At 47.0% G+C, this 22294-nt stretch overlaps 4 protein-coding genes and 1 non-coding gene across 5 annotated transcripts; 1 reads left to right on the forward strand and 4 right to left on the reverse strand.

The window, feature by feature from the left end:
* The first annotated feature begins 17 nt into the window (after window positions 1-17).
* Window positions 18-2523, forward strand: V8C40DRAFT_165783 (ankyrin repeat domain-containing protein). The gene is made up of 2 exons (XM_083211536.1): window positions 18-363; window positions 488-2523. Exons 1-2 carry the CDS (start codon window positions 158-160, stop codon window positions 2472-2474), a joined length of 2193 nt encoding a protein of 730 aa, XP_083066881.1. The 5' UTR covers window positions 18-157; the 3' UTR covers window positions 2475-2523.
* Window positions 2524-5206: 2683 nt separating this feature from the next.
* On the reverse strand, window positions 5207-5286 carry V8C40DRAFT_t204. Its single transcript has one exon. It is a non-coding gene; the product is annotated as a tRNA-Gly (tRNA).
* An 886-nt stretch (window positions 5287-6172) lies between these two features.
* V8C40DRAFT_271728 (uncharacterized protein) lies at window positions 6173-6584 on the reverse strand (the record flags this gene model as incomplete). Its single annotated transcript, XM_083220293.1, has 2 exons — window positions 6173-6395; window positions 6550-6584. The coding sequence occupies 2 exons, from the start codon at window positions 6582-6584 to the stop codon at window positions 6173-6175; spliced, it is 258 nt and encodes an 85-aa protein (XP_083066882.1).
* A 7120-nt stretch (window positions 6585-13704) lies between these two features.
* On the reverse strand, window positions 13705-14270 carry V8C40DRAFT_285740 (uncharacterized protein; the record flags this gene model as incomplete). Its single annotated transcript, XM_083222440.1, has 2 exons — window positions 13705-13939; window positions 14230-14270. 2 exons carry the CDS (start codon window positions 14268-14270, stop codon window positions 13705-13707), a joined length of 276 nt encoding a protein of 91 aa, XP_083066883.1.
* Window positions 14271-18581: 4311 nt separating this feature from the next.
* On the reverse strand, window positions 18582-18835 carry V8C40DRAFT_271730 (uncharacterized protein; the record flags this gene model as incomplete). Its single annotated transcript, XM_083220294.1, has 2 exons — window positions 18582-18699; window positions 18792-18835. 2 exons carry the CDS (start codon window positions 18833-18835, stop codon window positions 18582-18584), a joined length of 162 nt encoding a protein of 53 aa, XP_083066884.1.
* Window positions 18836-22294: the final 3459 nt, after the last annotated feature.

Raw genomic sequence — 22294 nt, forward strand, 5'->3', positions numbered from 1 at the left:
TGCATCCAACGGTTCTCTCTGACTTGTGGATGCGGGATTGCCGGACCCGTTACTTAGTCTGTGCTCTTGCTTCTACTACTGCTTCTAAACGAGAAAACGATACTCGGACTATCTCTTCTTCAGCTGGAAAAACAACAGAATAGAGCTGCGAGGGACTATGAGCGGACGGCTAGTGCCTAGGTTGACTATACCGACGCAGGCGAACTCGCCCGGCAATCAGCCAACCAGTCCAAATGGTCGTCCCGCAACATGGTCCTCGTCTGCCCAGCGCAAGATGGCTAGGCTCTATGTGTTTACAACACTGTCGGTTGACAAGATTCGCGCCATCATCAACGGACAACAGCCTCCCGACAAGACTATCCAGTAAGCTCAGCCGAGTTCAAGGCAGCTATATGTAGCTACTATAGCTACTATAGTACTGCTGCAGGCTATCTGTTTTTCTCGACATACGTTCTGCAGTCAGACTGCTAACATGCGCAAACAACAGACAGAGCTCTGCAAACAAGAGACTCCAGACGCTCTTTGACAAAGAGCCGCGATGGCTTCATCCCCGCGACGAAGACGACATGGGGCGGCGAATCACCGAGCTGGCCAACTCGCCAGTCCAACTCCGTGCTGCGTCAGAAGTGCACTTTCCATCTGCTCACGAGAGTCAAGGACACTCCCCGTTCTGCGGTGGGAGCGACTACCATGAAAGCAGCGTGGGAGCGGGATCAAGGCCGTCGAGCGCGTCCCCAAGCGATGCATATTCGGACTCGATCCATGGTCGCGATATCTTCATGGAATCGCAAGCGTCCAGGTCCTGCGTCCTCTTTGACATACCAGAGGAAGCCCCCAGCCAGAACTGCGGATACCGGAGTAACTCTATGGGTGTTTGTTCAAGCGAGGGCCCGTTTGCCAAGTTCCTCCGTGCGACGACTTTCATGACTGAGTCAAGTGCCAACACCACGGGCACATTCAGGAAGCACCTTACTGAATATTCAGAACCTTATGTCAAGGTGGTCAAGCGTCTTGTCAAGAGGTTCACTTCGCCAGCAGCCGGCCTGGAGAGCATGTCTCAAGAACACAGCTTGCGTGTGGCTTGGAATGAAGACTGGATCGGCGGCCCTGAAGCAACGACAGTGTTTAACATCGACGTTCCTTTACCGGGACACCTCCTGAATGTGGACTTTTCCGCCCGGTTCGGCCATATTCGCAGCATTGCACCGACATGGGAGGATTGGTTGGCCCAGTCTCAGGGAACTTTCCACTGGGTGACACCCGAAGGACCGTCGCCTGGTGCTCATATGTACATCTCTACGCAAACCAGCAGACATGATGCTCTGCTGCTGGATCGCCATCGGCACACCGTGCTGCATTTCCTGGCAGCTTATGCCCCCTTCCCGATATTATACCAAGCTCTCATAAGCGGTACCGTCAAGGACATTGTCAATTATCAGAATACTGCGGGGCAAACATTTATGCATGTTCTCAGAGATGATGAATCTGTTGGTCCTGACCATATCGAAGAACTGATCAGAGTCGCACGGGCTTTGAACTTCAACATGCTTGCGCGAGACTGCTACGGCCGCTCCCCCTTACATGTTCTCACCATGCAGGGCAAGACAATACGCTTACATTCCTTGCACGATCTCGACCCTCGCGAGTATCTTCAACGCGATGCGCTCGGCTTTGTACCCATGATTGAGAGTCTCAGTCCCGTACGGCCGCACTTTGGCGGTGGGTTGAGTTCGGATGTGTTGGGGCTACGTCATTACGCAATACTGCATCCAGCCCTTGACCCTACACTGAGTAACGATCCTGCGCTATCGCAGGAGAGTCAGCTTGTGCAAAATATTAGGGTATCGATGGAGAATCGGTTTCATGAGGATGAATTCGGCCACAATGGCCTCCATTGTCTTGCCATGGCGACATTAAGTTTGGGCAGCATCGCGGAGAAACACGGATTGGATAGGTCAACGGAGAGCCTCGGCCCACGCGAGAACCGAAAGGTGGTGGATTCGTCAGAGCAGATAATGGAGCTTCGGCTTGATTTACTGAGGGCTTTGCTTGATGCTGGGCAAGATCCAAACCATCGGGACGTGTTCGGCAACACTCCTCTCATGGCGTTCGCCGCGGCACTGCCGGAAGAGAATGAATACAAGCGTGGGCCCCTCATTTTGCAACTTCTCATTGAGAGGGGGGCCGACGTGGATGCACGCAACAAGAGAGGGGAGACGGCGCTGCACATTGCCGTACGTTTCCACCGAAAGCTCGCGGCTAGAACCCTGGTCAAGGGGGGAGCCAACGTTGATGCCCGAAATTGCGAGTTCCAAAGCCTGCTCGAGGTTTGCGACGAAAAGATGCAGTCTGAGCCCCAAGCGTACTCCAAGTACTTGGCGTGCCGAGGTTGGTTGAGCGGCGCGGCTCATGCGGTGCAGTCTCCCACTTTCTGGCAGGAGTGGGAAGTTAAGAACCGCGTGCTTGTTGAATGATGGTAGATGCTCGAGCCTCTACCTTTTGGCGTTGGTGGTCTTTTTTGGTTATTCCACTCTTTTCTTCTTTTTAAGTAATCTTTTTGCTTCTCCCGTTATTATTTTCGTCTCTTTCTATTTTGATTGCTTCGATGACGGTGGTTTGGAGGGCGATTTACATACGACACAGGGCTCGCGCCTTTGCATTGGAGGCTTTCTGTTTTCTTTCTTGGATGGAGCATAGGATACACAACGATAGAACGGAGGATTCTTGACCATAGACTATTTGGGTAGACTTCACATGGAGGGAGCTTGAGGATTGATGGAGAAATTAGCCAGACGGCGTTCATGATGTCGACAGACAGGCCTAGTATAGGTACGTTGTGATGATTCTAGCGGGAATCTTTGTTTTCTCTTCCTCCTTGCTTTTCTCTCTCTCAAAGTTCAGAACTTTGCTAACAACTCGTTTCCATCTAGAGGTTTTCACAAACAACGAAATACTCCGGCATAGCAAAGGCCCCGCCTGCCACCTCTTGGTACCGATCTGTTCTTGGCAATGCCAATTTTAGCTTCTTTATTAACTGCGTCATCTGCGCCGAAGATTTGGGAACGGTATTGGACAATGGCTGCAACACTTTTTGTTTTTAAGCAGCTTCATGGCTTGTGGACTTGGCAAACATTCTCCAGTATCTTTTCCAGATCTTCTGCGCGGATGACGCAGTTTATAAAGAAGCTGGAATTAAAGCTATGGTGACTTTGGTTCTGGGGTGGCTGGGTGCTGTTTATACGAGCCAAGTGAGAGCTGGGTATATAGTCTCTTTGGGATTACGATATCTAGTTGCCAGTCTAGGGAAATAGACGTTGAATTGAGAAATGACGCCTTTATAATCTTTTGAGTCCTTTTTTTTGTGCATTGCTGTGTGAAGAAATATAGACAGCCTTTGTCGTAGAGCCATTTAATATGCATACATTGTGCTACGATGGCCATGTCATGTTCATGGATGCTGGAATGCTATCGATCACCATGTGTTGTTAAATACCTTAGATAAGTAATCAGGGAACGTGAATAATTTTATCTATAGGTGGTATGTAATATCTTGGTCGCCACTCGATGGCCTCGTCTGGGTGATGTTGTGTATGATGCGAGCAGGCAAGCACCCTGTGCCCCCTATCGACGGCTTCTCGGTAGAGCTTGCATTGGAAGTTCGTGAGCCCCTGCAACCATGGCGTGGGAGGCTTATTACATGTCGGGTATATGTGTACTGCTTATGCAGATGCATTATGTGCATTTGTCATCGCCGTTGCGTCCATATGTAGGATAGCTTCTGATGCAACTTGCGCGTCCTAAGTCTATGCCACTACTACATATATTCGGCAAAGTCGATTGCAAGTAGGATACCATGCGGACAATTATTTTCTAGAATCGTTTTCGACAGAGGAGTATCATTCTTTGGGCGGAATTCCGATGGCGATTGCCGAGATCTTCCGTTGGAGATGACGGCTCACCCCTTGCTCGCCCACTTTTCCCACGGCTCTCGCAATGAGCACAGATCAGCCATCAGCCACGCAAGAGGGATTTCTTTCCCAGTTAGGCAGCAGTGAACAGCGTGATTGGCTGGATGCTCCAGATCTGTGAGGCGTTTTGCTAAGTGACGTTGGTGGAGTCCGTTTTCGATAGTCTGCTGGACTATTAGGTACATGTAGTTTATTTCTACCTCCTGCTTCGCGCGTCTGTGCGGAGTCGGCTTATGCCTTGGATGGCTTCTCAGGGGAGTATTTAGTAAAGAGAACTGTTTTTATTGAATAGTTTTCTGAGACGCTGTCTGTGTGACTTAATTTCGTTGGGGGCGCGAGTGAGCCTTGGCTGCTTTTGTAGCTTTGAGCCGATTGGCTTGGTCACCAACTACTTCGTTCCCGAATCAGAACAATTCTTAACACGTAGATCTAAGCATGCCCCAGTAAGTATCTTTTCAATGTCATGACTTCATATCGCATGTTTAATAGGTATTCACCGGACCTGATACCGTATATGGCAATTTAGGCGCGCCGATGGAATGCGGCTCTGGATAGTTGACTGGAATGCAACTCAGCCTCCTCTTCAGCCAGCAAAGAGCCCGCTTCCATCAGTATCCCGTCGCATGAAGCAAGTCTCCAGTTGGCACTCGGAGAGTTTGAGGTTAGTTCCATTGCGAATCGTTTCATTGGCGAAACTAGGACCAAGCCACCCGTAGGAGCGCATTGCTTCTAGAAGGGTTGCCTCTGACGTTGCCAATGTCAGACCAGCGGCTGAATCCTTCCTCAGGCACCCGCTTTCCTCGGTTTGGCATGTGCTTATAGGTAGTTCTGAAGGCTGACGATGCGCCAAAACGCAGAGTGGTTGAACTTGCTGCTTCGGAAATGGCCAGCTTACACGTGTATGCCAATCGTAGGCCTTATTTTGCATAGTAAACGAGGCTGAGACGGAGCTATTTGAAGCATCCCCAACGGGTAAAATCTACGCCTTACTACATGATGCTACGACTATAATTGCAGCTAGACGGACAGTGGTTGTGAGTTATGGCCGCGTGTACACACGGCATTGGTTGAACTGAGCCAAGAAGCAAGGCGGACAACCAACCACATGGGCGCTAGCTTCGACCACGCATCGCGGGTATGACAGTGACAACATCGCAATTCATCATTGCAACAAGAGCTTCAAAAGAGCAAAAAAGAAAAAGCGAAATTGAATAAAGCTTCAAAAAATGAAATTTCGATGCGTAATCTGGGAATCGAACCCAGGGCTCCCCGACGTTGCGGATGGCAACGGAGAATTTTACCACTAAACCAATTACGCTTGAACAATTGTTGGAGAGCGATGGCGAAATTTAGTTCTATGGAGGGTGTGGAGTCTGAGTTAGACGACCTCATTGTAGAATGTTTGTTTGTTCTCTACTTGATGTTGTCATTGAGAGGGCTGAGTACTTCTTCGCAAGTGATTCCGTCTTGTTGGTTAACTGCCAATTTAGGCAGTGAATCTAGAAGTTTTATGTCATTGGCTACTAACATGAGGCTCTTGATGGCCTAGAGAATTCCAAATTCCCCATTCCCCAATTCTCCTACTTGCTCGTGTATGCACACCGGACCGTCGACTTGGCCCTGCGTATGCTCATCCGAGCTGTCAATCACATGCGAATAGAAAAGACATTTCACTCAGGGGAAGCTGCAAGGAGAAACAGGTAAGGGGAATCCTCAATCATTAACAATCTGCGGTAATTCTGACCCTCCATGTGTAGCACTCAGCTCATCGCTATGGACACTTCACACCACCCTTATGTAGGTAAGCCCCCATCCTCTCGTCCAATCCAATATCTGCGGATCCTCTCATTGGTCCATTCACAATGGGCCCCAGTTGAGCCTCATCTCATAAACATTTCGTCAGCTCATCCCCAGAAATAGGTACCGTTCTTAGCAATTGCCTGCTCCGTCTTCACCTTCGTACCGTCAGGGTAGTGCTTGGGTGGTGCTCCAAAAGGCTACCTAGCCTCCATGGGGAAGTTAAAGAGAACCTATTTGGTTCGAATATGCATCTCGAACCCAGCCCATCACGGCAAAGCCGAAGGTTGTCACCCAACCACTCCCACTGCCGGTCTTCTCTTGGCAGAAACAGCCTAATAATTGGAGCCTGGATGATTTGTCTAAATAGTAACACAACGTCTTGTGGATATTGTATTGATATTGTATTACTGGTGTGGGGGCCTGTTGGCCGAGCTGAACTGCTGGTTGAATGCATCAATTGCGGCAGATGCGCGAGCTTGTGCTATAGCTTTAGCCTCTGTTGGACCACAGCTCGAAGGGGTGGGTACGGATCCATCGTTGCCGCCAACAAAGCGGTCCATATTGTAAGTTGGATTGCTGGGGATGTTTTTGAGGGTGGTAGTCTGAGAACCGCGGGTGGAATCATCTCTGCATAATCTCATGAGTATATTCCATGTACTTACTAGGGCATGAGCAGTCATGTAACCATTTGGGATGAGGAAGATGTATATGTGATCCAACAAACAGGAAAGAGAATGCTAGACAAAGTAAAAAAGGACAGCATCCTTTGGACTAAGCTTACCTGGAGCCGTTGTACACGGCGTCGCGTGAAGACATTATGAGGATGAGTTATACAATCGTTGCGACAAGTAACTTTTGATAGATTCTAGGAGATATACTGCAGTCTATATTTCAGTGTTGAGACAGCAAAGAACTATGACAAGCAATGGATAAGCTAGATCAACATGAGGTGGTAATTGGGGATCAGAAGGTGTTTTGTATTCCCCCATGGAGCTCTCTGGAGCGCCATATACAACACCATGGGGAACATGCTAGGCATATTACAAGGAGGTCTTCAGGATCAATACCATAGCAAGCCATTCTTCCGGGCTGTTTTTCATTACGGAGCATACTTACTTGATGCGGAAGCCGCAGCCCTGCTCCATGATGGGTCCTGAGCGTTTGGACAATTGCCAACGAAACAAGTTGTGACCTTGCGCTCGAAACCTATACTTCAAACGAAGTGTCTTCGGAGCACGGCACCCAAGTTACCAAAGATCACCATCCTGCCGCGATGGTGCCGAGACTGACATTCCAGCATCGGACCCGGCCGCTTGATGAGGCTGAATGCCATGATGGAATTGTGTATAGGTTGCTAACTAGCCCGTAACTATGCGCTGAACTCCGTATGGCACTTGTTGAGCCACATAGCGTGGCGTAGCATTGGCCGGTTGGAGAGTCGGGAGTTTGGTGATTTACGCACATTGGCATACATGTAAATACTATGCTCTTCACCGTCTTTTTGAGCGAAAAAGTGCCAAAAGGTCGGCCGATCTGGTGGGTGACGTCGATGCTTGCCGATGTAAGTGGCTGTGATAGGTCGTAATGCTCCGTCGAGACTTTTACTCTAACAACTATACTAGGAACATTTAATGTTCTGGAACGGCGTTTATATTTCTCAATCCCAATCCTAATGCAGTCTATTTCTGCATCCCCCTGCGCTAATGTTTTGGCCTCGCGGGTATGAGGCATTGATGTTACCCAACAGCTCCTGTTCACCTGTACATTCGGTCGGCAAACCCACCTATAGCCTTGATTCAAGCGTTCAAGCCCCGAAATGATCCTATACACTAGGAATTCAGACAGTTATACGAGACTGGAGATCCAATAGAAATAGAGCTAATGCACGGGGCAACCTGTATGGATTAATAAATGGAGCTCTTTTGATAGGTGCCGCAGCTTACACGGAAACGATGTGAATACATGTAACTATGGGGGCTAGAAACAAGTCACCCAAACGAGCGACCGAGAGGCATTATGGATGCGAGTGTTACTCCTAATAGGCACCAGGTTAATTCCAATACCACCGCATTAAAAAAAAGAATTAACTCGTTGGGTAGCAGAGACGCCATCTGTGTTACATATGTTGGCCAAGTTACCGACAAACAAGATGTATACTCCAATCATGTTTTAGGCATCGCTTTGTCTGGCTTTTCAATGGCCAAAAGTTCACTACCACTGCGAGAATCCTGGACGTCAGCTCGGCTCTCGCTGGTATGGTTGCATACCTAATGATGGCCCAACGTTACTAGCCTCTGCAGGGCAAAATTACGTGCGGCTGTATAATAGAAGGGTCATTGGACGGCCCATACAACATCAGAATTGGAATGGGTACACGGGAAAGGACTCGGTTCGGACTGACCGAGTGTGTAAGTCGCTGTTAAGCCACCCGCCTGATGCTGTTTCGTCCGACATTTTTTTACCGCCGTGCATGCATATGCAAGGGAGATTTAAGTACGGAGCACTCGGTGAAAAACAACTTCGAGTGATGAATTGACTGCTTGTATCACAATACGCTTCTAGAATCATGCCGAGCCTTGAACTAGTTACCAACGCCAAAGAGAGAGAAACGATAGGAGGGTGGATCTAATATCTGGCAGAGGTCGAGTGTTGCATATTGGTCATTAGGTTCAAAGACACTACAAGTTACTTTAATAAATTTGAAACATTATTTATCACGGCAAAGAATCGCAAACATTGTGACAGGAAGATAGAACAAACAAAGCAGTATAGCGAGAGTACTGTAAATATTAGCATTGGGTTCACATCTCCTTGAACAACAGAGACCAATTGGAAGAGACTTCGTAAGAACAAATGTCAATAATGTTTAGATTCAGCAAAGGGAGTTAATTAATTGCAACTGTTGAAGTGATCGGGATCGCTTGTTTTGCACAAGTGTTATGCCACTCGAAATTAGTCCACAAATCACGACGGACCAGGGCTTCGGAGAACGTAAAGACGTCCAGGGGTGCCTTTGTGACCTTGTAAAGAGGATGGTATCCTTTGGCAAAAGGACTCAAGACTTTCTCGGTCCGCGTGTGCATCCAGGCAGTGATGTCGTTTTGGTGGAGTGGAGCAAGCCCATTAATTGGTTTCCATTGTCTTTGCCTGCTTTTACGCGCAGTTTGAAATACACGAGCACCAAGACGAGGCCTCGGAGTAGCTTCGAGGCAATTGAAGGCGGAGATACGATTGCCAGTAAGGATTTGAGGCAACAGGCAGCCGGATTTGCTTGCAGTTATAGCTTTGAATCGTGATGGGGTCGCGTCCACGGTTTGGGCTCATTAGGCACGGAAGAGGAATATATTTGCCTTAAATTGCGCAATACTTACGTGGCAGTTGGCAAGAGGCTTACTATACTAAGTGTGGATGGGATAATGCCTGTTTTGGTGCACGGCTTCCACAACAACTACGAACGTTGCCTGGAGGGCATATTACGCCATGACATATCAGCCGTGATTTTGAATATAGGATGCTGAAATACTCTCTCCTTACCAATAAAACTTGCTCCCTTAGCCGTAGAGGCTGTCTGCAAGAGGACTCGTGACCTTTGCGTTATTTAACCCCTCGCGAGGCTGGGAGTCAAGAAGATAAGAGCGAGGGGAGAGATTGGCTCTTCACAGCACTCAAAATCATGGGTATGAATAAAACAAATAAATGGTTAAATAGACTTACACTGCAAGGTTATAGCGGCTGAAGTAAAAACTTGAAAACTTGGCTCTTTTGGTGGGTTTATTGGAGATCCCGGTCTTCTAGGGTCATGTCTTCCGAAGCGGGGTGCATGCACCTTTTCATTTTCATCATTTTTTATTACATCACGGCAAAGAGACGAGACCATAGTTAGGCACAAATTTCTAGTTTTCTCCCGTAAGTAAATTATTTCCTCTATATCTTCCCCTCACTCGCACTGTTATATCTGTGAACTCACATGTCGTTGCTATGGAGTCGCTATTGAATCTCCCCGGAAGGAAACGCCTCTTCACTACTGAATTACAAGGGTAGGGAATGGAACAGCAGACTACACGACTTAGGCCGAAATATGGCTCGGCGATTCCGGGTGTGGCCGTACTTTGAGGCCATCATGTGGTTGAGACGGGCCGCCTTGATCGACACTCCTACGTTAATGCGCTGTGTCACATACAACAACATTGTGCCTTGCAAATAGCCTGGATCACGCCGCCAGACCGACCATGATGCTTAGATGGTTCGCGCCTCGTCACGATGTATACGTTTCTCTAAGCCTTCCGCGAAGATAACACATGACCATCCATGATTGAAACGGAGGGTAGGCGGAGGAAAATAGGGGGAGCTCTCTCTTGAGTAAGTACGTCACAGGAGGCTACTAAAATAAGGCAAAGTGGCCTGATACTTGAATAGCGAGCCTGACCTGGTTGCCTTTCCATTAGTGCGTTAGAACCGAGAAACTCCACGATGGTCCTCCTAGCTTTGAACAATGCATGAGCTAAAGAAGATGGTGACGGAGGGTCGATGGGTATTCTCCAAAGTGTGTGCCATAGAGCGCGGCAAAGAGGAGTTGGGCAATTCAACAGGCAACTCGAAAGGCAACCAACAGAGACCACGAGACCTCTCTTCTCCACCGCCCCTACAACGAATCGACCAGATATTTGACGAGTTATGCTAGTCTGGACCTAGGCAGACTCTGGGGAGGCAGTCAGGTTAGCAGTTGGGCATTGAATCCCCAGTGGAGCCTTTGCCAGCTCATCCTTTGATTCAAGACTTGAGGCCCCCTGAAGAGGGAACTTGGGCAGGCATACACCTCTGATGGAGGCCCAGCATGACTGGAAGTCTACCTGAAGTGGCTAGGAGTCAAAGAAAATCCTTTAAAAATCATATGGACGAGGCCGCACCCTGATCAGCATTTGGGAAGAGCCCCAATGAGCTCCGTCTCACAACTCCGCCTCAATCTTCGCCGTTTCATTCAACAGCGAGTAGACTGAGCCTGGATCCATCTTGCATTTTGCCACAACTGGGCTGGCTGGCTGTGGCTCTGTCCATATCCAGCTTCTGAAGCTTCGATATTCATGAGAAAAGAAAAGAAAAGATGACCAACTGCCCAGCTCATAAAGAGGTCTAGCTATAGTGCAATCGGTGCGCCTTCCAGAAAGCTAGGTGCTTGCGATAGGGGGAAAGAAAGTGGCAAAGCGACTCTGGTTCTTCGAAAAGGCAGTACAGATATTGCAGGTCAAGATATAACCCTTTGTTTAACATCAGTGTTTATTGCCCTTAGTTTCTACTATTAAACAATGAGCCCAGAATTACCGAGTCTCTTCGCGATGTCTGTTAGCCCGGGTAATTTTATCCGTGAAGTCTGCTAGGCAGGCGATGCTTCTAAGGAGAGGTATGGCGATCTAGCTATGCCACTTCTTGTTCGTCCCATCTGCCTATCACTGGTCCAACAGAAGCCAATTACACAGTCGCCGGTGTGTCGGCGGATTGGATCGTTCCTTACATGCCTGATATATAGAAGCTGCTCAAATATGGAGTTCGTAAGACTGTTCCACAGGACAAATGGACTCCCATGGCCGGTGTGCTTGGCATAATACTATTGGGCCCGCTCACCACTCCTCGTCTACCTATTGCAAAGCTTTTCGAGGGCCCGAGCCAGGCCAATATCTGATAGGCGGTATGCTCTCATAGTAGAAGGGCTTCGGATCGTCGCTACTGTGGCCATGCCGCTTGTGGCTTGTCTACTGCGTCGGTGAGTTGCGAGCTCTTTTAATTCTTGATCACAAGGCTTTTTGCGATATGACTCTTCTTGCCGTACTCAAACCAGCCCTTAGCCGGTGTCATTCATTGAGAGAGCACACGCCGTCTTAGCTGGTCGCTGTGGGACCCGAGGACGCTGCTGGTTGGATGATTAGAGAACCGGACCGGCTTAATTATTCTCATTGAGACACACCTGTTCAATTTGTATGGTACGCCCTATAACGAGAAACTGGTCGTAAAGTCCAAAATTTTAGGATATGCAATTGAACGGCGCTGTCGACAGCGCTAAGAAAGAGGGGACTGTCATTGCTGCATTTTTGCTGGAGTCCTTTTGCTACTGTGCGGTTACTTGGAAACTCCCCCCCCCGCCAAAAAAAAAAAAAAAAGAAAGATTATTAACACGATGGATTGAATTAAAAAATAAAAAAGCTTTAGAACCCTCGGTCAACTGTTTTGGGCTGAGGCTCAAAATCCCCCACCGGAGCTCGATGTCGATTGGATATTTCTCATGTAGGTAATACGACGGTCCACATTGGGAAAGGACAGCTCAGCATACAGAATCAACGTAGAAGAACTTGTGGCTTTGTTGAGGCTGAAACATTGAGGCGCTTGATGCCCAGACAATGGGTGGTTGTCCTAGGGCTGATGGAAGATCTTCAACCTGATCTCCATCTTGTACGTTGGTCTCACCGCTTCCCTTACATACGTGTACTGCAGATCAGTGACACACATTGAAGATGTACAGATTCGCGTTGTCTTGACAGAACAAAGGTGCTCGTTGGCATGCTCATATTGATTGAAGTGTAAGCAATTTGTTTGAGCTATGCTTTAAATGCTTTAGTTTGGATGCGGCTCTGCGGCTCTGTGGATCTGCAAATGAGGGCTTATTCTGCTGTCTGCAGGGGCAATCCATGCTGGCGTATCCATGCGATCGCTAGCGCCGCTAACCAGAGCGTCATAGCGGTCCGTGTTTCTCTAGAGTTGAAGATCAGAAGCGTAGGTCCGTGTGAAATTGGGAGAGTAGTCGGGAAGCCGACTCTGACGCCGGATAGCCGACTCCGACGCCGGATATTTATATAGAACCTCGGTGGCACATGTGCTCCGGAAATTGGCCACTAAACCGTGGAGTAGGGCAGTTGATAGGAGCCAGCGAGCTTGAGCTAACATAGATTGACATTTTGACGTGGCAGTAATAGAGCTAAGAAAGTGGTTGTAGATTTATAACTAGCCCATGAGACTAGGGCGAGGGTCAAGGTGATCGGGAGAGGCCAGTTGTGGCGCGGCTAAGCACACATTATCACACCGCCATGAAATACCCAAAGTCTGGTAGCTGTATTGCGACAGCTGTACGGGCTTAGATTTTTATCTTGCATGTCTTGTACATGACTTTCGTAGGGTGGCATGCAGATAGCATCAGTGGAGACAGAGGAACTTTCTAGGGAGCCGATTGTCTTTTGCTTTGAGACGCCAACGTGTATTGATGGATATGCGGGAAATAAATGGGGGAAGTAAGCATCGAATGGGATATTCTGGTGTGGAAGTATCCACAAGCAGCACGAGAAAAGGAGTCAGGTTTGAGTTAGGCTTGAATGAGGCTCTTCCGATGGGCGCAGCCCCTTATAAAGATCTGCGCAACGTCTAGGTAGTTGTTTCTGTTTGATATCCTGGACATGTAAGTTGTGTTCATTGCGGCCCGTGAATCAGCATAAGCCACGAAAGCTGGTTTATTAACCTGTTGATGTGGCTGAGTCTCGATGGCTGCATATGCCTAAGTTCAATTTACCACAAACGGCTGGCAGGCTTAGTGCCGCGGATACATGTGTTAGTACTTGTACTTCATCACTACTCAAAGTCACTATACACGAGATCGATACTCATTGGGTGCCCAATACAAGTATTGGACAATAATTTTCCGCCGTGGAACATGCAATTGAGAAATGCCTACTAGGTACTAAGATAGGTACTCTTGGTAAGTCTACAAAGCAACATGAAAGTGGCCTGATGTGCGAAGCCCACGTCCATTAGTATCACTTCAAACCTCATGTCCACACACCATTGACTTGGCACTCCACCTTGAATCTCATCAACTTCTCCATACATCGCCTATTGAAACGATCCTCTAGCTCAGCCCTCCCATGTGTAGGCACCATTTCACAGATCACTGCTCATATCATTGGTTAGGAGGAGGATTGCTACTTGGGTTAAGCACTGCACCAACAGCGTCCAACTGGGTCTTCACACGAGCTTTCGCTTCCTCCTCACTCTCGATCTTCCTAAAGCCAAGTGGCGGACGCTCAGTGGATGTTTGTGGGTGAGTGAGGAAGCGTATCATGCTGTAGTCGTGGTCTTCGGGGATTTGTTCGAGATGAGAGGCCTCAAGGCTAGGGGCGCTGTTAGAATTGGCACTGATGGGATTGGTCATTATCCAAGCCTTGGTGGCGTCTAAATATGGGTACAACTGGAGACACACCCGGTACGATATAGGAGTTCTTACTGCCTAGTACTACATAGGTAGTTGAGGAGAAGGATAGATGAATGGGCAGGCCGGACAAGAGAAGTCTGTCGACATAGCAAAGATGATGAAAGAAATGGCAGGGAAAGATACATGACATCTTCTACGACCACAATGGGGTCAACGCGAACATTAAGGAACTCCAAGGGGGCAGAGGGCAATGAAAATTTAACGAATACGTACGTGTTCTCAGGCCTGTGCGTGGCACTGTTGTGGGAGGACATCTTTGATGTCAATATGTGTCAAGCGGATGGCAACTTGATTGTGGTGGTTACGAGGAACTTTTAGCAGACAAGTGCTGGGGGAAAGCATACAAATATATAATGAGAGACAACGAGGGTACACAACTCCGCTCATCACATATGTAAACTGTTGAACCAATCGCCACAGGCTTGATTTACTGGAGCGAATCCTGAAGCGTGGCAAGTAAGGCACATTTCTTCGAGGGGTGTTGCAATAACTGCGCTGCTTTGCCAGTTTCCAGCGCCAGACGTATTTCCATGATTCGTCCAATCTCAAAAGGCAACGAGGGGGCTTGTACCGCATGATGATTGCTGTCCATTAGAGGGCGCCGTGGAGTTATTCCTTTGCCTGAGGTGGGAGGAAACTGCTTATGACAAGTACCATATTAAAGCTTCGGCGGACAGGCCGACACAGTAAAATCGGACGTACTCGACCGTCTATATCCAACCACTTTGTTGCGGGCCGGGTTCATTTTAACCTCACATGCTGAGAACTGAGTATAGGGATTTCTAGCTGATGTCGCCTTGTGAGTAGGCTGTCTCGTTACTCCATTTATCCTGACGCCTGCTTTTTAGGGTGCGCGTAATGCGAGTCTTCTGCATTGGTGCCCAAAGTAAGGCATAACGCGCTTCGGCGATATTTCATACATTGAGGGCGGGGAATAAAGCCGCTTTTGATGCGCGCGTGCCGTCGAGGCCATACGGATAATGATGCTATTATGGGCGGCGGGAAAGAACGCGGGTCCTGGATTGGGCGAAGTTACGAGATGGTCAAGATTGAGGTGAAGAGTATAAAACTCTCTCGAGAAGTTGAGAGAAAACAGTCTAACTGTTGTGGGCCTAAATGCCCGGATCCCGGGACTTGATGAGAATCCCGCCATGGCCGTGTGACATGAGTTGCCTTTTCGTAACCACCCAGGAATTACATAAGTCCATTTATGCTATTAGGAACTCTCATAATTTGGGCTAGCTTGATATTGGGCATACGTTTGGGGAGCCTTACGTTTTGCGTCTTCAGTGTAGGTGGAATGTTCCGATTGGCTAGCTTGCGTGCGAAAGATGCTACATCCTGTCCCGTCCCTACTACGCAACATGAAGGATCTAGCACTAACAAACATTTAGCCCAGCATCCCTATTTAAAGGCATTGCAACCCTACACGCCTTCCAAGCACATGTATCTGAGATATTTCTGCGAATGCCGGGATAAATACAATGCAATAAGCAAATCTGGGGATTCCAAACAACGAGCTCATGGCTCATGGCGCGGGGTTGTGGAAGCCGAGGAATCTATATAGTCCAGAGAAGGCAACCCCAGAGATCCCCTGGCAGCAGTCACATATCAATAACACTAAGCAAAGGCCTACAGTAGTACAGATGCAATATAATTCCTACAGGTCATTTAAACCACGTGTTGCCGAGCGTAAGTTGGGGTACATGCCCTTCGTTTGTCGAATCGCGCAACGCGCACTTACGCGGCGCAAACCTTTGCGCAATTGGCCATGGGTGACCATCTGTCTAGACCAATGACCTGACGAATCTTGATTGCCTATTGATAAGTGCTATTGTAATCTGCTGAAGGAGAAATGGTGTGTGTGGGTGGCTTTCTCCCTTGCGTTGCCAGCTCCAACTCGTTCGGGCGGTTCGCCTTTCGGGGTAAGGCAAATGTGCGTAAATACATACTCATACATATGTGTCCAATTATATCTTGGTTCATGCTATTAGTTGCAGTGCAACGATTCACAAGCCCCCCCGCAGCGGAGCTCGAAAACCGGTAGAAGTATATGCATGTATGATAGACGTCAACACGTGGCGATAGAAACGACGACCTATCATCTGGGTCCGATTACTACGTAAACAATACCGTGACTATAATAATAAACATAGGCAGATGCTTTGCATAATGCAAACCCTGGCCTGCCCCATTAGTGTGATTCGTGCTGGCCGAGTGGCGGTGAGATATTTCTTCCGCGACTACGGAGAAACCTAAGGCAGTTAGCCTTAGGGGCAAATGATGAGCTTGAAATCTGCTTTAATTTGAAATGTGTAATACTTCATGATGCACTGCTCTTAGAGCTTGAAGAGGTTCGCTTATTGACACCGTAACTGCATGGGGAGAGTCTGACAGGAGGTGCCCCAGTTTCCCAGACATAGGCGATTGCTAGTATTCCTAGGTATATTGAAGACTTTTATTTTTAGCCTTCGGTCCCACAGCATCCATATACATGCATGCTGCATTACTGGATAACTGTCTCCGTTTGGCAACATAGCCCAACATCATGCGTAAGAAGGGCCAGGTGTTGCACTGCATATTTGATCTATTCAATAACTAAAATTATATGACTTTTGCCTGTCATTCTCTATTGGCATGTCTTTCTTTTGCTTTCTTTCCACAAAGAACTATTGTAAATATATTTGTCATATTTTTTTTACTTTGGTGGAATCTTCCACAACTGTGCTCAAGTGGCCTGTGGTCAGCGGACTCCCTAACTTTAAAAGCCTGGTCTGGTTATCAGTTTTAAAACATTCGTAGATTACATATATACTATAACTTATTATCCCAGGAAAAAAATCTGTTATAATCGTTTACTATATATTAACAAAATATGTAATGTGGATATAGGGACAATTTGGCACATCCACAGAAGTAAAGCTTATGGAAAGAAGAGGGCATCTTATGTATATATCTTCTGAATAAGCAATTGAATGACCTAGAGTTGTGGTGACTTATACGACGGGTAAACGCGAAACAATATTGCATATGAAAGGGATGACGGTATGCATGGAGACATTGATGAGCACTAAAGAAGAGTGACGAGCATATTCCGTCAATATATATATATATATATATTAAGAGCCCCAAGTTGAGGGGCTACCTATGCTGCCATGTTTTGGGCATATCCACTGGGTTTCTGAACGCGACCGTGGAGTCTTTTACATATATAATGGAACTAAATGTCATATTGGGCAAGGGGCTTCATTTATGGTGTGGTGGCCACAGTTATCGATGACTCAGAGTGCTTCTAGAAGAATGAATACTATATAAGTGACAAATATATGTTTTCTTTTTAAAGAATGATGAAGGAGACGTGACATGCATGTGTGAGACAACGGCGCGTGTGAGAGGCATGAATTGCAATATGCAGAAAATTGATCTTGTGAGAATATATGAAATATTGCGAGATATGCATTAATATTTGAATACCTATCGAATCAACACTGTGTTAACATGGAATGGTATACATGGTATATCTATCAAGTGATGGTCTTGAATGCTGATGTTAGACTGGGTCTCTTAATGAATATGGTATTTCTCTTTGAGTTTAAGCGTTTCTTTTTTTTTTTCAAAGGTTAGTTACTGGTTAAAGCTCTACTTAGGTGCTGCAAGTGGAAGCAATGGTCTACACCAGGTCAATTCAAGATTTAAATACATCGAAATGGCGTAGGTGGTCTTATACGGGATAGGTAACAAATAACTCACAAATACTAGAATCCAATTGTCCGTACAAATACTTTCTAAGTCCTGGGTTTATAAATGCGACACTAATTATTCACAAATATACGTGTGTTATGGGTGGAAAGTATAGATATATAACCTGAAGACGTATAGATAAAGTACTAAGTACTCGAGTGCAAGCTGCTATTAGTGAGGATTCATTACCTAGTGAGAAGGCCGCGGCTCTAATCGCGGCCCGATATGAGCGTATGAGCGTTTTTACGCCCCTACTTTCTATCAAAACAGCCTGGCAAAGACATTGGCCTCTGATACTACAAACGTCTGTAAATCTGTACCTTGTAGCAATTTTATTAATTTGGTGGTTCAGAGAAGGTGCGACGGGAGCTAATTTGGCTTCCGTCGTCTAACGGATAATAGAGGGACTGCTGTGGCGCACGATGGCTTCATGTCACTAACTGTTGTGGAGCAAGCGACAGGCCGTACAGTGGACAAGGTGGCTTGGTGATGTCCATTTCAATTCTCGCTTCACGGCGGCGATTTTGGACTTTCAAATGGGTGCAAGGTCTTCTTTTAATAAAAAAAAACACACAGAATATTAACAAATACTTACGAGGCATCCTGCTTTCCATATACCTCCCGTGTTTTCTGAACTGATACTCGCCGCGATGAAACGCAATAAGAAACCATTATATAACCCACTAACTTCGATACCATCTGCAGCCAACAGTTTGCACATTGCGCAGGTCAACTAATTGTTTGGAGGCTTGCCGCTCGAGTCGAACTGCTTTTCGAAAACGCGTAGCTCTGCCGTCATTCGGGCTTTGGCAGCAGCTTCTGCTTCAGCTGAAGATTGCACCTTGCCAAAAAGCCGGATTGTGGTGCTGCTGATCAGCAAGGAAGCGATCAATGGCATAGGTATGGCTGGAGTTGTCGCTGGAAACGTGTAGTTTGGCGTCACTGTATCGAAGCATTAGCTTGCACACTTCAGGTACGTTATAGCTAAGAGTAGAAGAAATAATATCCACTGATTAATTTGTATAATGACTTACTCATAACTTCCAGTGTCAACGACCTTAGTAGAAGAGGATGGCATTTTGGACAAGTAACGTTGAATGTCTGATGTTGATGTAGAAGTACTAGGCCCTTAGAAGCCGTTCTCATACAGTACTGTAGACGAAGACAAATTAACAGATAAACTGCCTATACCTACTAGTAAGGTGATGATATCAGTGTCTCAGCTGTGACAGAAAGCATAAAGTAGTATATAACAGAAGCAATGACGAGTATAATTCATCTACAGCCCTAGTAGTTGACAGTAGGAGTATTAGCCTTATATATCAAATGAAGGTATTAAGACACCGGTCTTAGAATATTTCCTATTCTGGCATTACAGTTCGCCGGTCGGGGGTCGGGCATTTCCACAGTGGCCTATCAGGATGCGCAGGTGGAGTTTCCAGTTTTCAGTTGTTGCTCCACGCAAGGAAGAGAGCGCGGTGTGCGCGCATGCTGGAGGGTCAATTGCCAGTTATTCGTGTAGCTTAGCGAATCCATTAGGCTTCCAGCCATTCCAACTCCTTAATACGATATTCATCATGTACAAGTGAGATACTCTGCATTAGCATCTGGTGGCTGTATGGCAGATGGTTCCATCTTAAATTAGCTTGTTAGCGAAATACGGGGAGTGTTTATCGCTTCGTTAGTACGGGCAATCTTTTGACCTCACAGAGGTGCCTTGAGGCGCCAACCTAGCATTTTCCCCTCCAAGATACAGGCCTTCATACCAAACCTTGAACAATCATATGCCGCCCCAACAGTTTAAGTGCAGACATTTGTAAGCTGTGACTTGCGATAGTTACATGTACTACGAATGCCTGAAAGCGTTTGAAGTCGCCGCTTTACCAACAGATTTGATTCGTCTGGTGATGCATATGCGGCGCTTAAAAATGCATATTTGCGTAAGTTTAATGACGATATTTAATATCACTATGTTATTCATGTTATTGATCCTCCAGCATACGCGCACACCGTGGTCAAGTCTGGAAGAACGAAACTCTCAGCGACATCCACTGCAGACCATCGCTAGCACTACCCAAGTCTGTTACATCACCGACTCCAGTCCACTAAGCGCTTTTGCAGTTAGCACAAATTCATGCAGCTAGATATGTTCTTAGAGACACTCTTACCTCGTTGTGATCCGTCATTCAACTCCAGTACAGAACTTTATTTACGCGAATGATTGGCACTTGAGCCAAATTGTTTATCGAATGCATCCAGACGAGCACGCATTACGGCGATTTCCTCAATTTCAGATATCGCCTGATCGCGTGCCAGCATAAATGCTACAGGCAGCCGTTCCGGATCATCATGGTCAGCTGTGCGGCCGAGAAAGCGATCGAGATTATATGCCATAGCTTGGGGCTCTTTATTTCTAAAGTGCCTGTAAGTAAGTTTATACATGTAGGCGGGGCCACACATATGGGTATATTGATTGGGCGTCTAGCCTATCAGTGGAGGGGCAATCTGGATAATATTCCTGAGGAATAACTTTGTAAAGACATATATCGTGCTAGTAATAAAAGGGGGGATACAAAGTATTTATATCTGGCTACTTACTCATTATTGCCATGGTGATTAGCCTGGGTAGAAGAGGGCGGCATGTCAAGTGAGTATTAAGATTCTCTCAAGTAATACTTAATGGGAGATCGATAGACAGAAGGGCAGCAATAGAACCTAATAGACAAATAATTAGCCTAGAGAGCGCTCTGTATATTGCATGAGCAAACTGGCGATCGCCACTAATACCCAGCTAAAGAATGGAGAGGAGCAGGCCCTTTTATAATGCAAATCGTAGAATGTATCTGCCCTCATTTTGGCGTACGCTCAATATAGGGTGTGGTGAAAACCGGTGATAGCATCCACGGATGGAATTGGAAGGCAACCTCGACGCCTTGGACCACGGGTGCTTAGCAAGGTGACAGCCAACTGTTCCTTTGGAAACGATAGAAGGCATTGGCTGGCGCTGAAAGTTCCGGTATCAATAAGTGGAGCGGCATGCAGATGCGAAGAGAGTCCAGGACGAAAAAAATGATGACGGCAGACATTACGATACTTCTGCGTGCGCCAACTTATCTCACTACCACAAGTACTGTGTGCCGGACATGCGAGCTTGACAAGTTTCCGAAGTCCATATTCATGCGCCGGTCATTTCTTAGCGGCCAAACTCGAAGCCTTTCGCCTGTGCTTCCAAGTTCCAGCTTCGTGCACCCCTGTCCGGTGCAGCGTCAGAGCCCGATCAACCCGATCCCGCAGACTCGCAGCCGGTCAGGTGTGTTGGTTTTCAGGACCCGACAATCTCTCATCAGCCCAGCTTGCTGAAAGTGCTTGACTAATACATACGAGTACAAAGCGTTGCCCTGGCTTTTATTCCCCATCACCTGCATACTCAGTACATGTATATTATATAGTTTTTCCCTTTCCCCTCGACCGCCGCCTCATAAGGGTGGAAGTACTCTCAGACTTGCGTTTCCTAGGTGGAACACATGTGGTTGTCTCGGCCATGTACATGGTTCCTGCTAGTTAATACCTGTTAAGTGGTGTTTATGTTGGCTTCGCCTGGGCACTCGTATCGGAATATCCAAGTTGAGAATGGAGAACCAGCAATAAACTTGCTTCAGCCCAGCCAACTCTCACCTCATGGCGGAATCCAAGAGAAAATGAATCGCATGTTATTTTTTTTAAGATTCCATGTCTAACTGAGACGGACTGTTGTGGCGCGCGGCGGCAGCAATCTAGCGCTGTGGAGCAGGAAAGCCACTGCCGCTTATAGCGGAGTTCACGATACTTTACTTGCAATCAGCAATTGAACTAATTGGCAAGGAGAGAGGGGCTCAATTGGGAGACTTTGGGAAAACTGAAAGTAAGGTAGTACCTGGGGCCTCATATAGAGGAGATGAACTCAAGAATTACGGGGTTAGACATGGTGCGGGACTGAAGCAGACATTTGTTATAACCTTCATTGATGTTTTAGAGACTAAAAGACCCTGGACACTTCATTCAATATATACGGAAGAAATATAATAAAGTAAAGACAAAAGAGATTGCCTGCCTCCATATAGCCCCCATGAGCTTCAATCTTTCTACTCTCTGCAAGAATTCAGGTTGTTGTAGAACCTACTGATGCATTGGGTAATGGTGGTTGGGTTCTTACGCTACTCCTAGTTGCCTGGCTGCATATCGCTTGAGTTAAACTGCTTCCCAAAAGCAAGCAGCTTAGCCGTCTTCTGTGCTTCGCCAGCAGCTTCTGCCTCTGCTGGAGATTGAATTTTGCCGAATTCCGGGGGACAGCGTTGCTCCTGATCAGCAAGGAAGCGACCAATGCCACAGCTGTGGCTCGGGTGGTTGTTGGTAATGTGTGTGTGTGGGTTGGCGTTACTACCCCCGGCATTTATTAGCGGCCTTCATCTACCTGCTAGGCATTCGGATGCGATGATGGATATCCAACAGATAAATCTATTTGATGTCCTCTAGCTAAATAACAATAAGAAGAAAAACC

This window comes from Trichoderma camerunense (assembly GCF_050948025.1).
Source record: "Trichoderma camerunense strain CBS 138272 chromosome Unknown V8C40scaffold_41, whole genome shotgun sequence".
Lineage (NCBI taxonomy): Eukaryota > Fungi > Ascomycota > Sordariomycetes > Hypocreales > Hypocreaceae > Trichoderma > Trichoderma camerunense.

What these genes read in the sequence shown, in the direction of transcription:
- V8C40DRAFT_165783 (XM_083211536.1), top strand. Translation starts at nt 158, where the DNA reads ATGAGCGGACGGCTAGTGCCTAGGTTGACTATACCGACGCAGGCGAAC. An exon ending in CCTCCCGACAAGACTATCCA is followed by an intron (nt 364 to 487) that starts GTAAGCTCAGCC and finishes CGCAAACAACAG; the next exon opens with ACAGAGCTCTGCAAACAAGA.